At 56.5% G+C, this 22,016-nt stretch overlaps 1 protein-coding gene across 1 annotated transcript; it reads right to left on the reverse strand.

Moving 5' to 3' along the window:
- Nucleotides 1–604: 604 nt before the first annotated feature.
- OGFOD3 (2-oxoglutarate and iron dependent oxygenase domain containing 3) lies at nucleotides 605–22,013 on the reverse strand. Its single transcript, XM_036093107.2, has 9 exons — nucleotides 21,880–22,013; nucleotides 19,666–19,883; nucleotides 16,157–16,232; nucleotides 15,139–15,181; nucleotides 12,906–12,970; nucleotides 12,367–12,423; nucleotides 7,656–7,809; nucleotides 4,186–4,309; nucleotides 605–918 (listed from the first exon to the last, which is right to left on the reverse strand). The coding sequence occupies exons 1-9, from the start codon at nucleotides 21,951–21,953 to the stop codon at nucleotides 782–784; spliced, it is 948 nt and encodes a 315-aa protein (XP_035949000.1). The 5' UTR covers nucleotides 21,954–22,013; the 3' UTR covers nucleotides 605–781.
- Nucleotides 22,014–22,016: the final 3 nt, after the last annotated feature.

A 22,016-nucleotide genomic window follows, 5' to 3' on the forward strand; every position in this document is an offset into this window, starting at 1 on the left:
CAGTGTCAGTCAGCCCAAAAGGGACTAGATGTGCCACGGACGATGCCCCCCGCTTCCCCCTCGGCCTCCCGGAGCCTGGGGGCCTGAGATTAACGGACCTCAGCCCACTGGTGCTGCCCTGCTTGGCTTCAATCTGCTATTGCTTCCCGTCTGTCCTACTGCCTGGTCCCTTGCCGCTGTCTCCCCAGATTACACACACGGTCTGCCCCCCGGGCACCCGCGCCCTGCCTTCCCACACAGCACTGCCGGGGCACGTGCAGGGCGCCCGCGTGCGGTGTGACCAGCTTGGTCGCAGGAGGATGCTGTGTCCGGTGGGACTCACGTCACCGGTGTCCTAGGTCCTCGGCCCGCACCTGTCTCCCAGAGCTGCCCGCGCCCTGGACCTGCTCTACAGACCATGCATCGTCCACGTTCCAAAGTCGGTCTTCAATGGTCCGCGGTGGTTTCTGAATTTGGATGAGGCCCGGGCGAATGCCCATCTATTCACAAACGGGAATTTCCACCCAGGGCCCGGGGACCCCTCCTGGAGGCAGGAGGGTATGTCGGCTCACTGCCGACTCCTGGGCCCGACGTTGACAGCACGCCGAATCAAACACACAGGTGCTTGGGAGGTGAAGAGCCGCTTCCCCTAATTTACTTACAGATGAGGAACAATTAGTACAGCAGCAAATCAACATCCGGGTGATTCATAAGGCACCTTGTTCAATGGAAATGGGCCGAACTGGCGGCAGGGGGCATCTGTCCGGCGTGGCTGCTCCCGGGGAGGGCGCCGAGGCCAGGGCTACGTGAACACGGGGTCTGCGATGCCGTGGTCCGGGTTGCAGGTGAAGGCGATGGTCACAGCGTAACGGGTGCCCCAGTGGACCTTCTCCACACGGTGCAGGTTCTCGGACCCCGAGGTGAAGAAGGACACCCGACCTGGGACAGAAGAGAGCAGTGACCAGGAGGCCACACATACGGCCGGCCCTGACGCAGCAAACGAGGAGAACGGGACAGGCCCGCCCGCCACGGAACGGCTGCGGCAGGACGCAAAGCAGGCGAGGCCGCCGGAAGTGAGGGGCCCCCCAGCCCCTGTCCCGGCCCTCTTCGCGGTGGGCGGGCCCAGACTTGGGGGTGAGGTCCTGCCGCCACCCAGGGCACCCCGACAAGCCACGGGACCGCCCCAGGCCCACCCCTCACAGCCTTTCAGGTCTGACGCTTAGGATCTTACTTCTAATCCCACGTCAAACAAAACCAAACCCTGCAGAGTGATGGCAAAGCTTTAACCAAGAATCGGGGAAGACGCGTCAAGACAACGCCAAGCGCCTCGCCTCGTTAGCTCCCATCAAGTGGGGACAAAAGGCGAAGATGTGGGGAGAGGCAGCTTCTGAGTCAAGAGGAGGGGGTCCTCCAACCGTCAACAGACAATTCCACTCATTGGCTTCCGTCTTTAACTGGCCCTGCACACAGCACCGTAGATCTTTCTACAAGGGGGCTGACCGTTGCAAAGCCGTAGGGGAGGAACCTGGGATTCGGCAGGCGCTGTGGCAACTGCATTTCCCTTCGAAGCTACTGCTGGAAACGCGACTGCTTCCTTCATACTTGCAACTCAACCATAATCTTTGCAAAGGAAAGGAAAGTCCATCTCAGACACTTGCTGCTTTCTCGTTGTAAGCAAAGAACTGTGCTCTGCTTGGGAACAACAGAGCAAAAGAAATCGTGGACACAGTGGAAGCCGAGTGTGAGCCCCGGGGGCTCCTGGAGCTCACACGCGGTGCTGTCCCCGCTAAGGAAACACTCTTTCCCAGAGCAAGCCGCACGCACAACACTCTCTGAGACCCACATTTTTAAAAGACATCTTGTCCTCAGTCTCTTGCACTTTGATTCAAACCTGAGACACCGGACAAGCAGCCAGGCCTGTGTGCGCGCCCGTCCATGCCCTCTGCCCCCTGTGCAGAAGGACACGGCAATCAAGTGTCTGTTGACATGCAGTAAGAGTGGGGGTCTCCACATCCCTCCCTGCGCGTTGGCACAGTTTGCAAACAGAGACCTTGGGACAGTACAAAGCCTCCCACCATTCATGCTGCTGGAGCCTCAGAAGAAGAAATTAATATTGGGGCAGAAAAGGAGGACTTGAGGAAATGATCACCCAACCTTCCCCAACGTGACGAAAACCTTTGGCTTTTAGTCCAATAAGCATAGCAAACTCCAAGTGGATAAGTATAAATAAGTCCACACCGAGGCCCAACACCATGGAACGGATGAAATGAAAGATTTCGGGAAAATCTTGGAAACAGCAGAGAAAAAAGACAGTGACCCGGTGATGGCGATTCTCTCAGCAAGAATGGAACGCGAATAAAGGAATGATGTTTATAAAGAGAAAGGAAAATGCTATCAGTCCTGAATTTCACAGTCAGTGAAGATAGCCGTGAGAAAAGGTGAGATGGGGACGTTCTCAGAAGAACCACTGCCAGGGGTGTGGTGCGTGAAGGCCGAAGGAAAGCGGTCCCCACTGGACACCCGGATCTACGGAGAGGGTCCTGGGCAGCATGAGTAAGTGGGAAAGTGTGAGGCGCTGTGGCTATTTTCCTGTGGATTCCCATGAGGCCGAGGACCTGTGTAAGGAATGGATGCCAACTTTCATGTGGCCTCGCTGGTGGGCGAGCCGCGCTGCATCTCTCGCCCGGCAAACGCCGGTTCCCGTGACGTCTGTGGGCACGGACCAGCCTCGCTGAGCCCCAGGCGGGGACGGGACAGAGGGAGTGCTATAAAATAACCTGGCAGACCCCCATCTTGCCCACCTGGAGAGAGATCCTCAGGCCCCCCAAACGCCGGTGTGATGACCTGTGGAGAAAAGTGCGACTCGGGCCGTGCGGTCCTGCCGGAGCCCCTCTGTGCTTTCTGCGTGCAGCCCAGCAACGGAGCTGGGAAGTGCGCAGTGGTTCCGATAAGCACGGGCACTACGGAAGTGCTCTGCGAGAACCCAGGGGCAGGCTACTTGTCACCAGAACCACGAGGAAATTACCAGCAGAGGATGAAGTCACCATCTGTGTGGTGACCAGCAGGCCAGCACTGCCAACACCACACGAGGCAAAGAGCAAACACGGTAACACTGACACCGGAGGGCGGGTCTCCCAGAACCACGTCCCCCCAGGCCACGTCCCCCAGGCCGAGTCTCCCAGGGCCACGTCCCCCAAGGCCACGTCCCCCAGGCCGAGTCTCCCAGGGCCACATCCCCTAGGGGAACATCAAGTTGTCTGAATAATACTGCCCACATAATTCTATAAACATGAAACATTTCAGAATTCAGAAAAAGGTACTTTCTGGCTTTTTACATTCTTCAGTAAATGACTTAAAATAAGATTTAGCTCAGCAACTGAGTAACCAAAAATGTGAAATAATCTCAGTTTTTGTAGTCCTTCACGTCCTTTTCCTCTTGGGCCACAAGGGTGTCTCTTGAAAGCAGTGACAGGTGACACCCGGCCTTAGCACCAGAAGCTTCTCTGGTTCTTAATCTGTTAAACTGCCGGAGCTGCAGGGTGTCTGGAGGCCCCTCCTGCCCGCTGACTGAGCCGGGTCTGCAGCTCTTCCCGTGCTCACCACAGAGGGAGGAGAGCAAACCCTGAGCTGCTTAATTCCCTTTTTACACCTTTGATTTCCACGCTACTGCGTGTCCCACTCAGAGCTTCGACAGGGAGCGGTTTGGACCCACTGGCTTGGTCCCACGGCCGGCAGGAACATTCTTAGCCAACCCAGGTGGGCAGCCTCTCTGGTCTGACTGGGCTCCCACCAGGCGGGCGTCCAGTGAGCAAGTGAGCGCAGTGCCACAGAACAGGTGAGACGTGGCCGCAGGGGCCAGGTGTCCGGGCTCTGCCTGTGAGTCTCTGGGAGTCCTGGCTGGGGCTGCAAACCCACCCTTCCCCACAAGCGCCAGAAGGGAGGGGACGGTCCCTCCGCTCAGCACATGCTCACGGGGCTGCTCTGAGTGTCCGTGCCGTGCTGGGGGCCCTGGGGGCTCCAGGACCACCTGGTCTGGGGAGGCAGGTCTGGGGAGGGACAGAGCGGGAATGCACTGCAGGAAGTGGGGGGCTCGGGGGACGGCTGTGCTGTGCGGCAGTGACCTAGGGCAGCGGGCGTGTCCAGGCCAGCAGATGGATGGCTTGCCCAGCTGCCTGCAAGGCCGGGGCTGCCGCCTGAGGGTCCTACCTGCTCTCGGCTCCACTGTCTTGTTGGCCCCCTCCTCCATGAACACAAATCGGCCCCCGCCGAAGTCGTCCAGGTAGTCGGAGAGGTAGAGCAGTGAGGTGTAATCGAAGGAGCCGTAGGTCACCTGCGGGCAGAGCGTGAGGGAGCACGTCAGCGTCCGGGCGCTCGTGGGGCACACCAGCCCAGAAGGCCGCGCTCGCGCTTCCGAGGTGGGTCAACAACACATGTCTGCCTCCTAAATGAGACCGCCGGCTGCCTTCCCGGCCACAGACACACTGCGGTCAGGCCCGCGGTCCTACGCTTTTGCCTGGGGCTCCCGCACAGCTCAGATGCGGGCAGCCACCTCCCAGCAAAGGCAGCGCGTGCGGACGCTCGGCCGACAAGCCCGAGCCACAGCGATTCCCGGGACAGTGGCCGCATCACCCGCTAACCGACAGCTCCCACCTCCCACGTCCACACACGGAACAAATGCCGCAACAAGTGCTTTTGCTCTTTCTTCACATGTGGGGCAGCCCCAACCTTTGCTTCTAACTGTAGTAAAATACATGTGCCATAAATGTGCCATTTTAGCCAGGGGCACGAAGCACATCGTAGTCGCGCAGCCATCCCCACTGTCCGTCCCCAGAACTTTGCCTGGCATCTTCCCAAACTGACACGGTCCCTATTAAACACTCCCGCCCCCCGGCCCCGGCCCCCACCCTTCTGTCTCTGTCTCTGACGACCCCGGGGTCCTCATCTGGCGGACCCTACAGTGTCTGCCCTTTAGTGCGTGAGCCTCTTTGCGTAGACGCTCTTCGGGCAGACCGCGCGGGCAGTGCAAAGCAGATGGTGAAGGACGGGGTCTGGCTGAGGGCTCGTCTGAGCACGGACCCTCTGATAACCGACCCCCACCCCTGGCCTGGACGGAGGGACGTAAACAGGGGGCGGCTATCATTTGTTCCCTAAGACGCCCTGAAGTCTGGGAGGCGAGGCACTGTTCGCGGCCAGGGCAGACAAGGGGCACCACGTGGAGATGCTGTTTTCTCAAGGTGACATCTGCAGGGTTTGGTTTAGAACCTCAGGCTGTGAGGAGAAGCTGACTGCACTTCTCCAAGGGCTCACTCACACAGATCGGGATCTGGTTAATAAAGGGAATTACCGAGATACGCATTCTTTTCACACAAAGATAGTGGTATCGACAAACAAGGAATTTTAATCACATAATAACATTTTCCAGGCTGATGAATCGTTCAATTAGCAAGTGTGGGGTAAGAGAGAAACGGAGGGGTCTAAGAACTGCAGTCCAAACCGTCGCCCCCCAGCCCTGGCGCACAGCCCGACTCTCTCCTCTAAGCCGCCGGGCTGACGGCCAGTCGTACATGATTCTATTGACACCTGCAGGCGTCCTGGGAACGACTCAGAAGCCCCAGGCCAGTCTCACGTGCCATATTTGATCAAGGCTCGAAAAGCCTTCTCCCCCTGCAACCACCTCTACCCCCATCACCATGACAGTCACCTCCTGACGGGAGGGGGGCCGACCAGCAGAGCTGCCATGGTGCCCAAGAGCAATGTCACCGTCTCACAAACTTGGCACCACGCAACGTGAGGCTGGATTCCTATACACCTGGGCTCAGCTCTGCATCCCCCACGGAGACCCCGACTCAGGTTCCCCTTGTCCGGAATCCCTTCTCCCAACAAACACCAGAGGGATAAGCCTGCAAATCTCCCGGGGCCGGGCTTCTTGAGCAGCTTCCGCAGTGAACCTCACGTCCATCAATCATACGTGAGCCGCCTAAAACCTGAGAGAGACCCCGCCAGTGGGCGGGGAGTCCAGGAGCCTGACCCTCTCCTACCCACCCACCCCCAGATACCGCAAAGGAACCCTCAGAACTCGCGTGAGAACCAGGGAGCTGGTTGGGAGTGGTGGGAGTGTCTCTGTTCCTGAGCTGAGACAAGAGCCTCGCGGATGAGGAGCAGATGCCACGTTCCGGAGTTCTCTTGCGTCTGAGGACATCTTTTTGCCACGTCCACACGTGAGCGGCCTGTGGCTGCTCGTGTGACCCCGGCTCCTGCAGACCCTTCCATGGCCTCCTGGCTCTGAGCATCGCTCTGGAGAGCCTGAGGCTGCCGACGTGTGACTGGCGGCCAGTCTCTTCCCGCCTGAGGAGTATTCTCTTCGAAGTTCGAGAACGCAGCCGGGCCGCGCTCAGTGTTGTTTCTCCTGAACGGACTCTTCCTGGTGGGTGGAGGACTGTTCCTCCTTCGTGCAGGAGATCCTCCTAGGCTCCGGCCTACGGCGGGGGCTCCCTTCTCCCTATGCTGGACGTACCCGTCCGTCCTCCACACGCATCGTCTTTGCCGTCAGCACCGTAACAACCACTTCTGCCCCTGCGACGTCTGTGATGATCTCACGGCCAAGGTCGCACCTGCCGCCTGGTGCAGTGACGATCGGCGGTGGTCACCCACAGACCAACAGCTGCCACAGCCGTGAGGGGCAAGGGGACGGGCTGGACCACAGCGGGCCCGGACTGGCGTCTGAACACACTGCAAGCAGACACTGGGCCTCCTGCCGTGAGGCCAGAAATCCCGCAGTCCCAGCCTGAGTCTGGGGAGCCCCCAGAGCATCGCTGGCCCGCTGGGAGCCCCTGGCCACAGACGCCACTTCCATTTAAGCTGGCTTGAACGGATTACATATTGGGGTCCTCAGTTTCACTAACCACACCCTTGTGCTCATGGCCACGCGTGGTGCTGCCTCCGTCAGCTCAGTCGAGATCACACAAAGGCTGAGCATCTGGCTGGGTTTCAGAGCTGAAGCCCCATTTGCAAGCGTGCGTCCCAACCTGCCCTCATCACTCATCCCAAGCTTTCCGGGTATTTTTCACTTGCTTCTTTCGTTCTAGCATCAAGGGACACGAGGACGGTCCTGGGTCACCTGAGCACACCTGCAGCCCTCAGGTGTCCCCCGGCAGCACGCTGAGAACATGGGGGGGCATGGCTGCAGTACCGATGGGGACGGGCTCCAACTCAGCGGGTCGAGATCACCGATTAGCTGGGACTGTGCAACAGAGATCCAGGACGGGAGATCCAGAGGAGCCTGCGTGGTCGAGAGATCTTCCCGTGAAGAGGCGGAACGCGGGCGGAGGGCAGGCCCAAGGGGAGGCCACCTGCAGCTGTGGGGACGACAGAGGCTGCCTGGGTGGCACGTGGTGGAGCTCACGGCTCCAGCGGACGCAGCCACGGAGGACAGGGTGCCACGGTGCCCACCACTTCCTAGTACACATTTCACTGTCCCACGGGGACGGGTTTTACCTCCTTGACGACATCCACGGGGTTCCACAGGGTTTAGGGCCCACCCCAAATGTTGGGGAGGAAGACACCTAAAATCCCAACCACAGAAACGCCACAGGGTAGATGCTCCGAAGCCCAGGCAGAGCCAGCTCGGGCAGCCACGGACAAGCCCCTGGCACCTGCGCTGGAGAGCGGGTGCTCACCTTGTCCACGTGTGCGTGCCAATACTCGTCGTGAGCCGTCCGGGCTTGGGTGCTGTTGATGCGGGAGAAGAATGTGGGCTTTGTCAGGTAGAGCGAAGACGCGCTGATGCCAAAAGCCTGGGCGATCGTGAGCTGGACCTTCTGCCGCACGTCCCTGTCGGGAGGACACACGCATCACCCAGGAGCAGTGCGGCCCCTGGAGAGAACTCTCCACAGGTCCCGCAGAGCCCACACAGCGCCACGCTGCAAAAAGACACGGACTACAGGAAAGCCGCCAGACGGACAGACACACACCCAGCAGCCTGGGCCTGTGTGAAGGGACACCACGTGCAGGACTAGGAACTGAGCACCGACTCCTTGCAGGAATGGCCACGGCACCAGGCCCGCTGGGGACACTCAGAAGCAACAGAGGAGGAGAGCGGCCCTCTGCACAGCGTGTGCGCGTTCCTGAGCAGGGCAGAGAGGCCCTCACTGGGAGCTGCAGTGTGCGCGCAGCCAGGGGCTGGGGCCACCGCCTGCCACAGCAGAGGGGTGGCACCCCGTGGAGACACCGGCCCCTTCCTCGCACGTCCAGGGGGCTGGGCTCCAAGCCCTGCACATGCAGCTGTGGGGCGAGGTGCCAATGGAGCATAGTCCCCCACATCGGCGTCCACAGTGGGGGCACCGCCTCTGCCTGGACCGCTGCTGACCTGCACAGCCGAGCTCCAGGGAGCCGCCTCCTTGTGGGAGGCCAGATGCAGGGGAGCAGTGCTAGACGGGCTGACCCCCGTCTTTCAGGTAGACACACGACACCTGCTGCCTACCCACCTACCTACACGCCTCTACACACATGTGCACACAGACCTACCTACACACACCATACACACTTACACCCTACACACACGTGCACAAGGATCTACCTACACACACCAAACTTACACCCTTACACACGTGTACACGTACCTACCTACACGCAGCATACACACTTACACCCCAACATATGCACAAGTGTGCGGGACTCAGGTACACGCCCACACGCACCTACATTCAGGTGCCTGCCCAGGTACCCGCGTGCACATGCGGAGCTAGCTCTAGCCTCACAAATCACGTAGCTCCGCACAACAGGGTATCCTTCCAACATCTCCAAACCACCGGCCGATGCTTCAACATGCACACCACTAGCCAAAGGGTGCCCCCATTCCGCAGGGCGCCAACTGGGGGCGCACCAGACTTTTCCTGGGACCCCCTTAGACTCATTTCAGTAAGTAGAGCAAGCACTCTACCATCAGCAACGTTCATGGAACTTCTGCTGGGCCCACAACTACATTCAGAATGCTTCTAACCCTTCAACGGGGTAGGAGATACGGGTGCGCTCAGCCGCTCTTATCAGCCAAGTCAGAAAAACTACTTCTGAGAATGTCAGAATTTTTAGTGGGCTTTGTTGTCTTCATCTTTGTTCACCTTCAATGCGCAAAGCTTTGCCAACAGTGTTTAGCCAAATGTCCCAGTTCAACGAACCGAAAGAACTTAGAGGCTCATGGTATTCCTTCACTCTGTCATCAAACCACACACTCTGTGGATGGCACGCTAATGAGGTGATGGTGCTCCTTCTGGGCTCCCGGGGGCCCGCCCCAGACAGTCCTCCAGTTTTCAGTTCCGGCCACTGCATGTCACACTGCACACTCTCCCTGAGGTCAGCAGACAGATGACAGCCAGAAAAGACGGGAAGCAAACTGACGTTTTACCTTCAGCACGTCCAGAGATGGCTGGGAGTCCGATGAAACCACGTGGACGTGGCACCGAGAGCAGCAGGAGCCCTGCTCCCGGGGGCACACTGACCACCTCTGTAATAACCCGAGGTGGAGTTCCGGGAATTTCTCACCCTGAACATGAACCATAAAGCCAACCTCAAAGCTTTCCCTCCAGCTCACAAGACACACAGAGCGGAGCATTTTGTGTTTTGTGTGAATTATCAGAATGCTTTCGTGGGAGACAGGCAGCTCTTCTGACCATGACATCGCCATGGCCTCGAGAGTCCCCAAACCTCGCTCTCTTGGTCCAGCAGAAATGTTCTGTGACGATCTAGACCATAAATGAGATCAGGCTGAGATCTCATGCTGGTAATAGTCTTGTCATGTCTCAGAATGCTCAATTATTTTTAACAACAGAATAGACAAAGTTAGAAAAAAGATTCCAATGGCACCCTCTAAAACTGCCATTTCCTTGACAACACTATTTGAGAATCTATTTTGAGAAGTTTTAGTGATTGGGTTATTATTATGATTATTTTTTAAAGGTTTTATTATTTTAAGAGAGAGAGCTGATGCGAGCAGGGGGAAGGGTGGAGGGAAAGAAAATCTCAAGCAGACTCCCTGCTGTGCGCAGAGCCCGATGCGGGGCTCAATCCCACAACCCTGAGATCATGACCTGAGCTGAAATCAGAGTCGGACACTTAACCAGCTGAGCCACCCAGGCGCCCCAGTTATTATTTTAATAATTGTTTTACTGTGTGAAACTAATTGGTTCTTTCCATTTTTCCTCATTGATAACTACCAGTCTCATTTATTAAACCCTCAGCTCTGGTGGAACACAGCGAACGTCCTGATGAAGCCTGCGTTCCGTGCCTCCTGGCAGCCGCCTCCTCCAGCACCCACGTGCCCGGCAACAGCGCTCATCCTTCTTGGTTCAACAGCCAACTGGGTTTTCACTCCAGAAATACAAACTCTGTTCCATACGTGCGACTCTCCCTGGGTTCTCTGCGCAACCACGAGCTGTCCCCGACCGCAGTTGGATCGACACCCCTTCCTCTCTGCAGGCTCGCACTCGAATGAGACACAAATCCGCTGTTTTCTTCATCCGTGGTGATCGTTTTTACGTTTCATAGAGCCTTGAACTTACAAACATTAAAATACTGACGCACGCTTTTCACTTAACAGTAAACACCGTAAACACAGTAAACCAGTCACGGGGTGATTGCAGACCAGGCTCCTGCACCGCTGGTCACCTGGCCCTTTTGTGCTGCGAAACCCAGCCTCGCTCCAGGCCCAGACTTCAGGGCCGACCCAGTGAGGTCACTAGCGTGTGGCAGGGGTCAAGGGCACCGCTCACTGCCGCTACTATTTGCATGTCAAGTTCACCCCAACCCTTCGCTTCTCTCTGGACCAGGAGCCCGGCTGTCTCCCTGGAAACATCACCAAGGGGAAGCAGCAGCTGTTTCCAGGCCTCGAGGCTACGGTAGCAATGGGCCCGCTGGTTGCTGGTCAGGGACGGGTGCTGGGGCCGAGGGGACAGAAGGGCAACGTGGGGTCCACGTGGCGACGAGACGCTCGGTACCGTGACCGGCAGCCCTTACATGACCTACCCAGGGGACAGAATTGCACACACTCACACAAATAAGGTAGAACCAGGGATTCTGAGCAAGACGGTGGGGACAGCACTGGGGCCAGTTCCTGGGGGCGATGCCCTGCTCTGCTCACACCAACTTGTTGCCGTTGGGCGAAACTGGGTGAAGGGTACATGGGATCGCCCTGTGTTATTTCCCCAAACAGTCTGTGAGTCTTGATTATCTAAAAATTGTAAGTTTTAATTAAAGAAAGCCACTCCCCAGTGAGAGGAGCTGCCAGGGCAGGAGGGCCGTTCCTGGCACCAGCATGTGTGGTGTGACTTGAGAGGGCACGGCCCCCTCCCGCACCCTGGGCTGCTCGTGGGGCTGTTGCAAGAGCTGCTGGACCCGCTGAGGCTGGCTCTGCCTCCCTCCACGTGAGCTGTTGCGAGGGGCAGGGAGCAGCCCTGCACAGACGGGGGGGCGCACGAGGCCTCCACGGGCCTGCTCCTTCCACAGGGTCGTGTGGGCTCGATGGCCTGGCTGGACCCACGGCGACTGAGGCAGTGCTGCCCTGTGCACCACCTACTAGCCCGAAGCGATCTGGACGCTAGTGCAGAGTGTAACACTCACAGCTGTTCTAGTACTTTCTGCCAGTCGGCCCTGGCTGCACAGAGCGTCAGGGAAGGAGAAAAACCACGGAGCTGGGAGAAGAGGCCAACCCAGACAAGCCCCCTCCCTTCAGTATTTCTGGGGACGCTCATGCGGTCCATGGGTTCCCTGGCCTGGCCCCCGGGGCAGAGAGGTACCACCCCTGCGTCCACCTGCCCGGACTCTGATAAAGTGAGCTGTGCATTTCAGCCTTCGTGAGACCCTCTGCTCACAATGTGCCCACGACAAGTCAGGGGCTGTGGGACATACCCCAGGGACATGCACAAGACCTCAGCTGGGGTGGACACGCGGCGGGCGTGGTCTGGAGAGGTGGTGGTCAGGTGGGTATGGCCGGGTGGTGGTCTTTGAGGGCAAGGGTTGGGTGGGTGGACGTGGTCAGTGGGCATGGACTCGGTGCTGTGGTGGGATGGGCAGGGTCGGGGAAGGCGTGATCACGGTGGGTTCGGACAAGTGGGCGTGCCCAGGGGCGTGGCGTGGGCTGGTGGGCGGGGTGAAGATGGGTGGGCATGGTTGCAGAGGGTGGGTGGGTGTGGCCTAGCCTGGGGCGTGGCCTAGGCCCTTGAGCAGGGGCTGGTGGGCGTGGCCCTGCAGCTGGGTGGGTGTGACCGTGATGGGCGTGGCGCGCCTGGGTTCCGCCCCTGACTGGGCGGGGCTCCCGCGGCACCGACCCTCCGCCCTCCCCACTCAGCCTGCGCCACCTGCCTCCGCGTCTGACGTCATGTCTGCTTTCCTCCTCACCTGTACAACTGGAAGTCCTCTTCTGAGAAGACGGTTTGTATTTTATCTCCAAAGTATCTGTGAAAAAATAGGCTGTTAACAAATGTAACGTTTCATTGGACGTCTGTTGTCAACGCTTTATTATAATCTTTGAATCTTTTCCTCACTTCCTTTAGCTTCGTTGTTTCCTCCTGGGCGCTGATCTGTTTCTCCAGTGATAACCACGTGATTAAAGGGACGGAAGTCAATGTGAGCATCAGGGTTGGGAGAATCTCTGCTTCTCTGGCCTCAGGGAGGATCGGAGTCCCACCGGACTCTCCAGCTCTCCTGAGGGCCTGGCCAGCCTCTCACCCCTCCCACCTCTCCCTCTGGCTGTCCCTCGGCCTCAGGAAGGTCCCGCTTTCCGGAGAAGGCCCCTGAGAAGCCTCCGATGGAGCCCCAGACTGTTCCCTGCAGCTGGTGAACAAGGATCCTGCCCCCTGAGAAGGGCCATACCCCCCAGTTCCAGCTAAGAAATGCACAGGGGTGCAGGGAGGGCTGCAGCCCCTCAGGGCTCTCACCTGTACAGGTTCACAAAGTGCTTCCCGACAGACAGGGCTCCTGAGTGCAAGTCCAAGATGGATGCCTGGAAAAGATGAGCACAGGGCAGCAGGGGCCTTGAGGTCCAGCCCACCCTCACCCTGGGTCCGGGAGGCCATGCCGGGTTTCAAGACAGGGGACCCAGGGTATATACAGGACAGATCTCGTTCTCTCCTGCCCAGTCTGATTTTCTGAAAACAGTCCACAGACCTGTGAACTCCTGCAGCTGAATCACACCCCGCCCACCCTCGCTCCTTCAGCCCTGTTGAGGTATAAGGGACAGATGAGCTGCACAATTTCATAAGCTTTGATGTCACATACCCGTGAGCCACCATCACCATCAAGATAACAACCACATCCCAGAATGTCCTTGTACCCTCTGCCATCCTGCCTCTCTCCCCCGACTCCTCCCCACCCAGGCAACCACTGATGTGCTTCCTACCGTCACAGACTGATGCACATTTTCTAAAATTATGTGAATGTAATCATGTGGGATGCACTCTTTCTGGGTCTCCTTCTGCTCAGCATAACCACTCTGGTTCGCTCATGCTGTTGTGTCCACAGACATCTATCCCATCTTATTGCTGAGGACACTCCATGGTTTGGGGTTAACACAACCATGTGGGTTGTTTCCAGTTTGGGGCTATTACCAATTAAGCTGCCCTGAACACTGGCAGACAAGTCTGTGTGGACAGATGCTTTCATTCTCTTGCGTAAATCCCCAGAAGTGGAATTGCTGGGTCCTACTTTCTAAAACACCGTCAAAGTGTTCTGCTCCCCTGCCCACCCCACCTCTGTGGGTCTTCCCCCTATCCGGGAAAAGTGGTCACCAGCAGGGACCATTTTTACGCTATCTGGAAGCTACTATATTTCTCCTAATTGGTGCAGTGATCAGCCCAGGGGTTTGAACATAATTTGAGCTTAATAAATGTTAACTGAACTTAAAGGCATCAAATCTGGTTCCTTTGCTGCAAGACAACTTCCTGAGGGAATGCCCAACAAAGAATAACAGATGAGTCCATGCACAAATGGGTTTTTAATAAATGCTACCCCTGAATCAAACCAAACTGAAATAAAAGGAGCTTAATTTTCGGAACTCTGGGGGAAATTTTGCAGAATAAAATAAAGTGATGCAGATAATCATAGAGATACTTAGAAATTCTAGCAAAGTCCATAAACTAATCTTCCCAGGACTTTCAAACATGTAGACTGATCCGGGTCCGCATAATGGCGATAATTTAGCCATCGCCAAACAATGCAGAGAAGACTGTATCTTCCACAGCTTCACACGCTGGGTGGAGACCCACATTCAGGACACCACAGGGGAATGCAAGCTAATGTGCGGTGCTCGTAGGAACAGGACCCCAGGCGCTGCCCAGGAGGCAGATGAGACACAGGGCTGCCCTGGCCCAGCAGCTGCTGTGACTGATCACCACAAACTGGGGACTCAAACTAACCGGAATTTGTCTCCTCACAGCTACTGAAGCCAGAGATCCTAAAATCAAGGTGTGGCCAGGGCCACGCTCCCTCTGAAGGCTCTAAGGGAGAACTCCTCCTGCTTCTTCCAGCTTCTGGTGGCTCCAGGGGTCCCCTGGCTTATGGCTGCATCCCTCCACCTCTGTCTTCCTGCGGCTTCTCCTCTTCCACAAGTCTCTCTCTGCCTCTCTCGCATAAGGACACTTTTGCCATTGGATTTAGGGCCCACCCCAATCCAGAATGACCTCATCTTCAGACCCTTAACTTCATGGCATCTGTAAAGACCCCTTTTCCAAATAAGGTCCTATCCCCAGGTTCTGGGTGGATGCACTGTTTATGAGATCTCCTGGGACGTCCCCCTGCCCCCACCGGGCCCCTGCACTCTCACACACATGGATGACAGTGCCCACACCGTGTCTGTGGGGCCTCCAGCCTGGAGGCTGGGGAGCATGTGTGTCACCGTGTCCCAGGAGCCCCTCCAGCTTCCAGGGCTGGCCACCACCCTCACTGGGCTCCTAACTCACCCTCTGTCAGCTCACTGTCTGAGACCAGATCTGCCTGCCCCCAGCAGGGGCCCCAGATCTGGAGCAGGCTGCTGCAACTCACTGTGAAGAGCGGGGACACTCTTGTGCCCCCTGAATGTGGCCTGTCCACACTGGCGATGTGGGGGGACACCTCCTTGCTCCTGGACGGACAGCAAGTTAAAGGGGCAGAAAGAAAACTGAAGCAGGAACTCACCCCTCCGTCAGATCCTCCCAGGGACAGCCCCTTCTCGGCTATGCTGTGGGGGAAGGTCATTATATTCAGGATTTAGTTAGTAGAATTGTCTGTGGTATATCTAGGCAAATAACCAGCATGATTCATGTAATGTTAATAGATTGTTTAATATTTGCAATATAAACACATGTTCAGACCAAAGGACTCAATTTTCAAAGCTAAATGAGTAAATAATAATATTTCCTCACCATCTTGTTAATTAAATATGACAGATTAGAAACAAGTAGGCTTAATTTCCATCTTTAGCACCGAGAGCTGGTGCCCACCCAAATGGGCTGAGCTACTCCCACTGGGTCCCTGGGGATGGGTCAACCCGACTCCAGTGACTCCTGCCCAACGAGCCCCTACACTGTTATCTAGAAACAGGAGGAGCGTCTCCCTGCTGGGACGGGCAGCTGGGACATGGGCTGAAGGCAGCTTCAGGGCAGACGCCGCTCCACCTTGCACCTGTGTCTAAACAGCTCTCGTGTCTGAACAATTTGTTGCAAAATCAAAGCTTTAAGATCTTGTTTTTAAAATCCCAACAAAGAAAAATCCAGTGTCGGCTGCATCTGAGTAGCCTTCCTGCCCCGACGCCAGTCACGGCTGGTCGGCCCAAGGGCTAATGCCCAGCCGGCTTAGGCACAGAGACCGCACCGCTCTCGGGAGCCCCCGCTGCAGGGGCGCGTCTGCACAGGCGCCCACAGTCTCCCCAACAGCTGGGGAGGCAGCATCTCCCTAGACCTCCTGTCCAGGTCAGACCCACCTCCCCTGAAGAGGGCTTGGGCCTCGGCGGGTTCCAGCAGCAGCAGCAGCTCTGAGGGGAACACCCTTTGCTCCTGGAAACTGGAGAAGCCTGCTTTTGCCCTTGGAAGCACGCAAGAAATGCTTACGGAATTCTAAATGAATTTCTTTACATTGTTTTTTTAGTAAAAACTGTCTGCTTCCTGTCCTGCAGCCCCACTTTCCCATTTGTTCGGGACAGAAGAGGCTTGGGTACCTGCGAATCCGCTGGGCTTCGTCCCTGGTGATGACGGTGTCACTGATGCCCCGGCCACACTTCCTGGGCGAGCAGCCTGGAGAGAGAGGAGCCGGAAGGAGATGCTGACCCCATGCTGAATCTGTTGAGGACTTACCTATAGGGGGCCCTCCCCAGGGGAACTCTGTGGGGCCGTGCCTTCCACAGCATGAGGGGGCCGGATTTGGCAAATAAAATACAGGACACCCACATAGGTGTGAATTTCAGAGAGGCAACAATGATCTTTTTGGTGTAAGTGCATCCTCTGTGGGACATACTGACACCTGGCTGGACACAGCACATTCCTGGTGGCCCCACACCAGGCAGGTGCTTACCCTTGGGAAGAGATCCCTGAGCCAGAGGCAGTATCCGTGACAATCTAGGACCACAGATCCAGCCTTCCTAAGCCCCCGTGAGAAAGCCCTTCGGGGACAACTGAAGCTGTGCTTGCAATTCTGGTCACTGTCCTGTCCCAGGGGCCCGGCAAACCAAAGGTGCTCACCACGTGTCCCACCCTGCACTCCCTCCGTCTCTCTGCACCCGGGATGTGCAGCTGCTTAGGGAAGGAAGGTGGAGAAGCTCGGATGGCACCGAGGCCAGGGTCAGGTGGATGGGGCCAGGATGACGCAAAGCATCAGACAGACGGGCTGAGCAAACCCCTGGTGTTTCAGCACACAGGGCGGGCCAGCTCCCTCGTACGGGTCCTGGCCAATGAGATGGAGCCGAGCGACACTCTGGGACAGGGTGGGCTGGCTGACATCTAGCTTTTCATCCTTCTTCCCCCTTGCTGTCTGGAACGTGAGCCTGGTGCCTGGAGGTAGAGTGGGTGTCCTGGGACCAGGTGAGCCACACACTGAACCTAAGTGCTGAGGGGCTCACAGAGCACCAGGCCAGTCTGGGGGGCCTTTCTCTGTGCCTTGTTGTGTGGGAAAAATAAACTTCTACTTGGGGGCCATCGGGGGAGAGGTGCCTCAGTTCCAGGAGGCCAAATACCATCCCACTGATACAGGTGTTTTCATTATAAACAAAAGCCACATGTATGCTTTTTATAAGGGTTACTCCCTAAACAAAATGACAACAGAAAGATAAAAAATAAAAGCAAATACAACGACAATCAAAAGAAAGCTTGGAGAGTGATATCTGTGTAACTACTGTGCTTTAAGACAAAAGAATCATTACAGGGAAAAAGAGGGTCATGTTTAGAAGTGACAGAACAATTCACCAGGAAGATGAAGACATGACAAACAGCACCGGATAGTATCATCTCAGATATGAAACAGCCAACATGAAAGACCAGTCCGGAGAAGCTGCCAGACCCACAGGCACGGTGGACATGCCTGCTCGCCTCTCTCAGTAATTGATGCACAAAGGAGACAGAAGTCCGTGAGGATGTAGACTAAGAGACTGGGAGAATCACGGAGAACTTTGCATGCAACCATTAGAAAACGTTTTTCCAGGTATACGTAGAACATTAACAAAAACATATTAGGTCAAAAAGAAAGTCTGAGGGGCACCTGGGTGACTCAGTTGATTGAGTGTCTGAGCTCAGGTCATGATCTCAGGGTCGTGACATCAAGCCACAACCAGCTCCATGCTCAGCTCAGAGTCTGCTTGAGATTCGCTCTCTCCCCCTCTGCCCCCCCACCCGCTCATGAGCATGCGTGCACGCGGGTGCTCTCTCTCTCTCTCTCTCAAATAAATAACTCTTTAAAAAAAGAAAGTCTCAGGGCGCCTGGGTGGCTCAGTCATTAAGCGTCTGCCTTCGGCTTCCAGGGTCCTGGGATCGAGCCCCGCGTCGGGCTCCCTGCTCCGCGGGAAGCCTGCTTCTCCCTCTCTCACTCCCCCTGCTTGTGTTCCCTCTCTCACTGTGTCTCCCTCTGTCAAATAAATAAATAAAATCTTAAAAAAAAAAGAAAGTCTGAGCCAATATCAAAGGACCTATATCATACAGATTATATTATTGAGCTACAAGGCAATTAGGTTAGAAATTGGTTTTTAAAAAGAGAGAACCAAAACCCCATGAATTTTGAAATGCTAAAACCCAGTAGGAACAGAGTGTTCAACATGAGTAAGGGTCAAGAGTATAATTTGGGTGAAAAAGTGAATTTTGGATGGTTGACTTATCAGGGCATGAGCACACACTCCACACAGTGCTCTGTCCAGACACCCCCACAGGGGTCGAGCCTCCGTCTCATCAGGAGCCCCTTGCCCAAAGTAGAAGCCCCTCCAGCTTGAGGGGCAGGAGAGAAGTCCAGAAGCTTTAAATATACCTCAACTATTTTTTGGTATTGTGGAAATACACATAATACAAAATTTACCATTTTACATTCATAGTGTTGTGCCAACATCATCACTATTCGTCTCCAGGATTTTTTCTGCTTCCCAAACTGGAACCCCACATTGCTAAATAATAACAACTCCCAATCCCCCCACCCCCTCGTGCAAACTTTTAGTGTTGCTAAATTATTAAGTGCGTGAGAAGAGAAACTTCAGTTCTAACTGCAGAGAAATACTTTCTTGGAAGCTGGGACAGGAGAGGGAAAGGCTGAGGGAGACAGGGAGGGCACCCATACGGGCGAGGGAGGTGGAGCCCTGGCCCGCGGGCGCCACTCGGTGGAAGCACTGGGCAGTCTTCTTCCAGTTCAGTCCAGAGCACTGCTCTCAATGAAAAAATTAACAGAATTCTGTCTTTAAGACAGTCGCGCAGGCTAGGTTTTTAAAACGGAGAAAGTGCCCAGCAGCGAGGAATGTGTGAGAAATTAAAGCCCACTGGCACTGAGTTCCTGGGCTCTCCGGGGTGCCGAACGCCATGGGCGCCTCTGGGCACCACGCCCCCTCCTGCCTTCCTGCCCCACCCCCACCCCCCGATGGGACACTCGACCTGGGGAAGGGCTTCTGGTAGTGACATTTCTTTTTTTTTCTTTTTTAAGATTTTATTATTTATTTGAGAGAGAGCGAGAGCACAAGCAGGGGGAGTGGCAGGCAGAGGGAGAAGCAGGCTTCCCGCCGAGCAGGGAGCCCGATGCGGGACTCGATCCCAGGACCCTGAGACCATGACCTGAGCTGAAGGCAGACGCTCAACGACTGAGCCCCCCAGGCGTCCCCAGTAGTGACATTTCTTGTTGCAACATTTTCTGCAGCGACAACACTCTATAACACTCTATAGCCAAAGACTTTTCTCGTTTCAGCTTTTTCTTCCTTACCTTTCCAATTCTGTTGTGCGCCTCCAGGCAAACTGTCTCTCCAGCAGAGTGCAGGGCACCTCGGTAAAATGCTAGCCTCGGTGACCGGCAGGCCTGCCCCTGCATTTCCCAGTCCAGGTGTGGGTTAACCCACCTGAAGGAGGGAAAGTTCGCCCGTACCCCCCGGCCCCCGCCCACTTCCAATCTGATTCCCACCAATTCACTGCAGCAGAACACGGACGCATCTCAGACACAGCGCGCTCCATGTTGACGTGCTGCTCTTTCCCGGACTGCAGCAGCATCGCCTACCTTCAAACCTTCGGTGACTGTCATAGTCCTCTGAGCAGGGCACCTCGATGAACCTGCCTGGTAGCATCTCGCCACGGTGAGCCAGGACCTCAGTGACGCCACCATCACCCCCCAGACTGCCCCAGAGCAGCAGCCCAGCAAGCACGGCGCAGGCCCCCAGGATGGCGGTTCTCAGCCACTTCCTCGGCACCTCCCGCGGGGCCCGGACACTCTTGGTGCTGAGGACAAAACACAACTGCCGTCACCCAAAGGCCCCCATGTGTGCTGAGAAGACAGACCATGATGACCAGGGACCGCACCCACACTTGGTTACAGCAAGCCTTACACTGTTCTGCAGTAACGGAGGTCAGAGCTGCTCTCAGCCAATCCAGGGGCACTCGGCAGCCTGAGAGGATGTGCTGGGGAAGGAGGCCCCCAGCCCCATCTGACCCGTGCTGGGAACAAGGTGAGCTGCCAGTCAGTGTCCCTCCAGGCCCACGGAGAACCCAAATCTGTGCTGCCAATCACATTGCCTGCAACTGAAACTGACTGCCCCGAACCATGTACCACGGCCCATGCCCACACACAGGACACAAACTAAGTGTGACTCAAGCCCACTTCACTAAAACCACAAGCCAGCCGAGAAGACAAGCACAATGAAAACAATGTGCAATTAAGACACTTTTTGTACAACCTGGGTACTACACTTCTCACTGCCAGGCTGAAGTTGCATGCACATGTGTGTGCACATCTGTATGTGCCCGTGGGTGCGGCTGTCTGTGTGCACCTGTGTAAATGGGAAGCTGTCTACTGTTGTCTAGGAAAGACTTGGTGACTGTAGGGCTCAAAGAGCTCCCAAAAAAAGAAAGAAAAAAGGGACGCCTGGGTGGCTCAGTCGTTAAGCGTCTGCCTTCGGCTCAGGTCATGGCCCCAGGGTCCTGGGATCGAGCCCCGCATCGGGCTCCCTGCTCGGCGGGAAGCCTGCTTCTCCCTCTCCCACTCCCCCTGCTTGTGTTCCCTCTCTCGCTGTGTCTCTCTCTGTCAAATAAATAAATAAAAATCTTTAAAAAAAAAGAAAGAAAGAAAAAAGATCAAGGCACTCTTTTAAGGAGGTGTGCCCTGTTTCTTCAAGTATGCAATTAATTCCTGAAAAGCAGGGAGTCTGACTTCTATTTTTATGTCCCTCAACTCTTTGCAGTGCTATATGAATAAAACAAATTCCAATAAATAAATCCCAAGGAGGGCACAGCATGGTCAGACCACGTTGAGTGGATACCTCATCATTTTAAACAGGAATCATAGACACCTGAAGGGGAAGGGGGGCTCTGCCCAACTCAAAAAGATTCCCCACCCCTAGAACTGCTGTCCAGCCTCCAGGCCACCCAGCCTTCCATAATTAGACCAGGGTGGACACCTGACACCAGCCGGCCCATCATTTCCCTTCTCCCGAAATTCCAGACAGGGCACAGGGCAGGGAGACTGCCAGCCCATCTGAGCAGCAAATGATTGGCACCCTGACCGACAAGGCAGAGTTACTGGGGACCCTTCTCCCCACAGTGCGGCTGCGGAATCTGAAAGGGACGGGGTGGGGGGGGGAAGGGGAGGGGGACGACGACAACGACACACGCACAGAGACACAAAAGATGAAGAAACTGCATCTTCGGCCAGATTCAGATGCAACACTCCCCTCGGGGTCTGCTCAAGGGGAGCACCCTGTTTGGAGCAAGCTGGCTCAAGCTGCACCCAGAGAATCTCGCCAGAACAGAAGGGGCCTGCTTTCCAAGTCTCAGAGCAAGGTCCATGGCCCCTGGGCAAGCACTGGGGCTCAGTGATTTTTCCTGGAGCGATGAAAACACACCCTGGCTCTGAGAGCTTTAGGGAGAACCCCCTGCAAGGCTACGGGATGGGACGGTCACTTATTCATTCATCGGGCCATCCATCCGACGGCCCTCCTATACACAGCCCTAAGGACAGCGCACAGGGACGACACGACGGGGCCTCGGAACACGCCCGCGTCGGGAGGCCGGCCGTGGAGCCCTCTGCACACAGGTCCGGGTCAGGGAAGGATTCCCGCCCCGAGTTCCCGTCCGGAGTCCGAACCCCGAGCCCCGGGGACGCAGCACGACTCTGCAGGCCACGCCCCCGATAGGCCACGCCCTCTGGTCTGACCACGCCCGCCGCGCGGCCACGCCACGCCCGCCGCCGCAGCTCGCCCCTCCCCGCGCTGTCCGGTACCTGCTCGGGCGCCGGCGCTCGGCCGCCCCGCTGCCCTCGGGAGCCTTGGGCGCGCCCCTCCGCTGAGGCGCCATCGGGCCAGGCCGCTGCGGAACCGGGCGGAACGCGGGAGCCGCCCCGAGCCCGGGACGAGCGCC

The sequence above is a fragment of the Halichoerus grypus genome, chromosome 2, assembly GCF_964656455.1.
Source record: "Halichoerus grypus chromosome 2, mHalGry1.hap1.1, whole genome shotgun sequence".
Taxonomy (NCBI): domain Eukaryota; kingdom Metazoa; phylum Chordata; class Mammalia; order Carnivora; family Phocidae; genus Halichoerus; species Halichoerus grypus.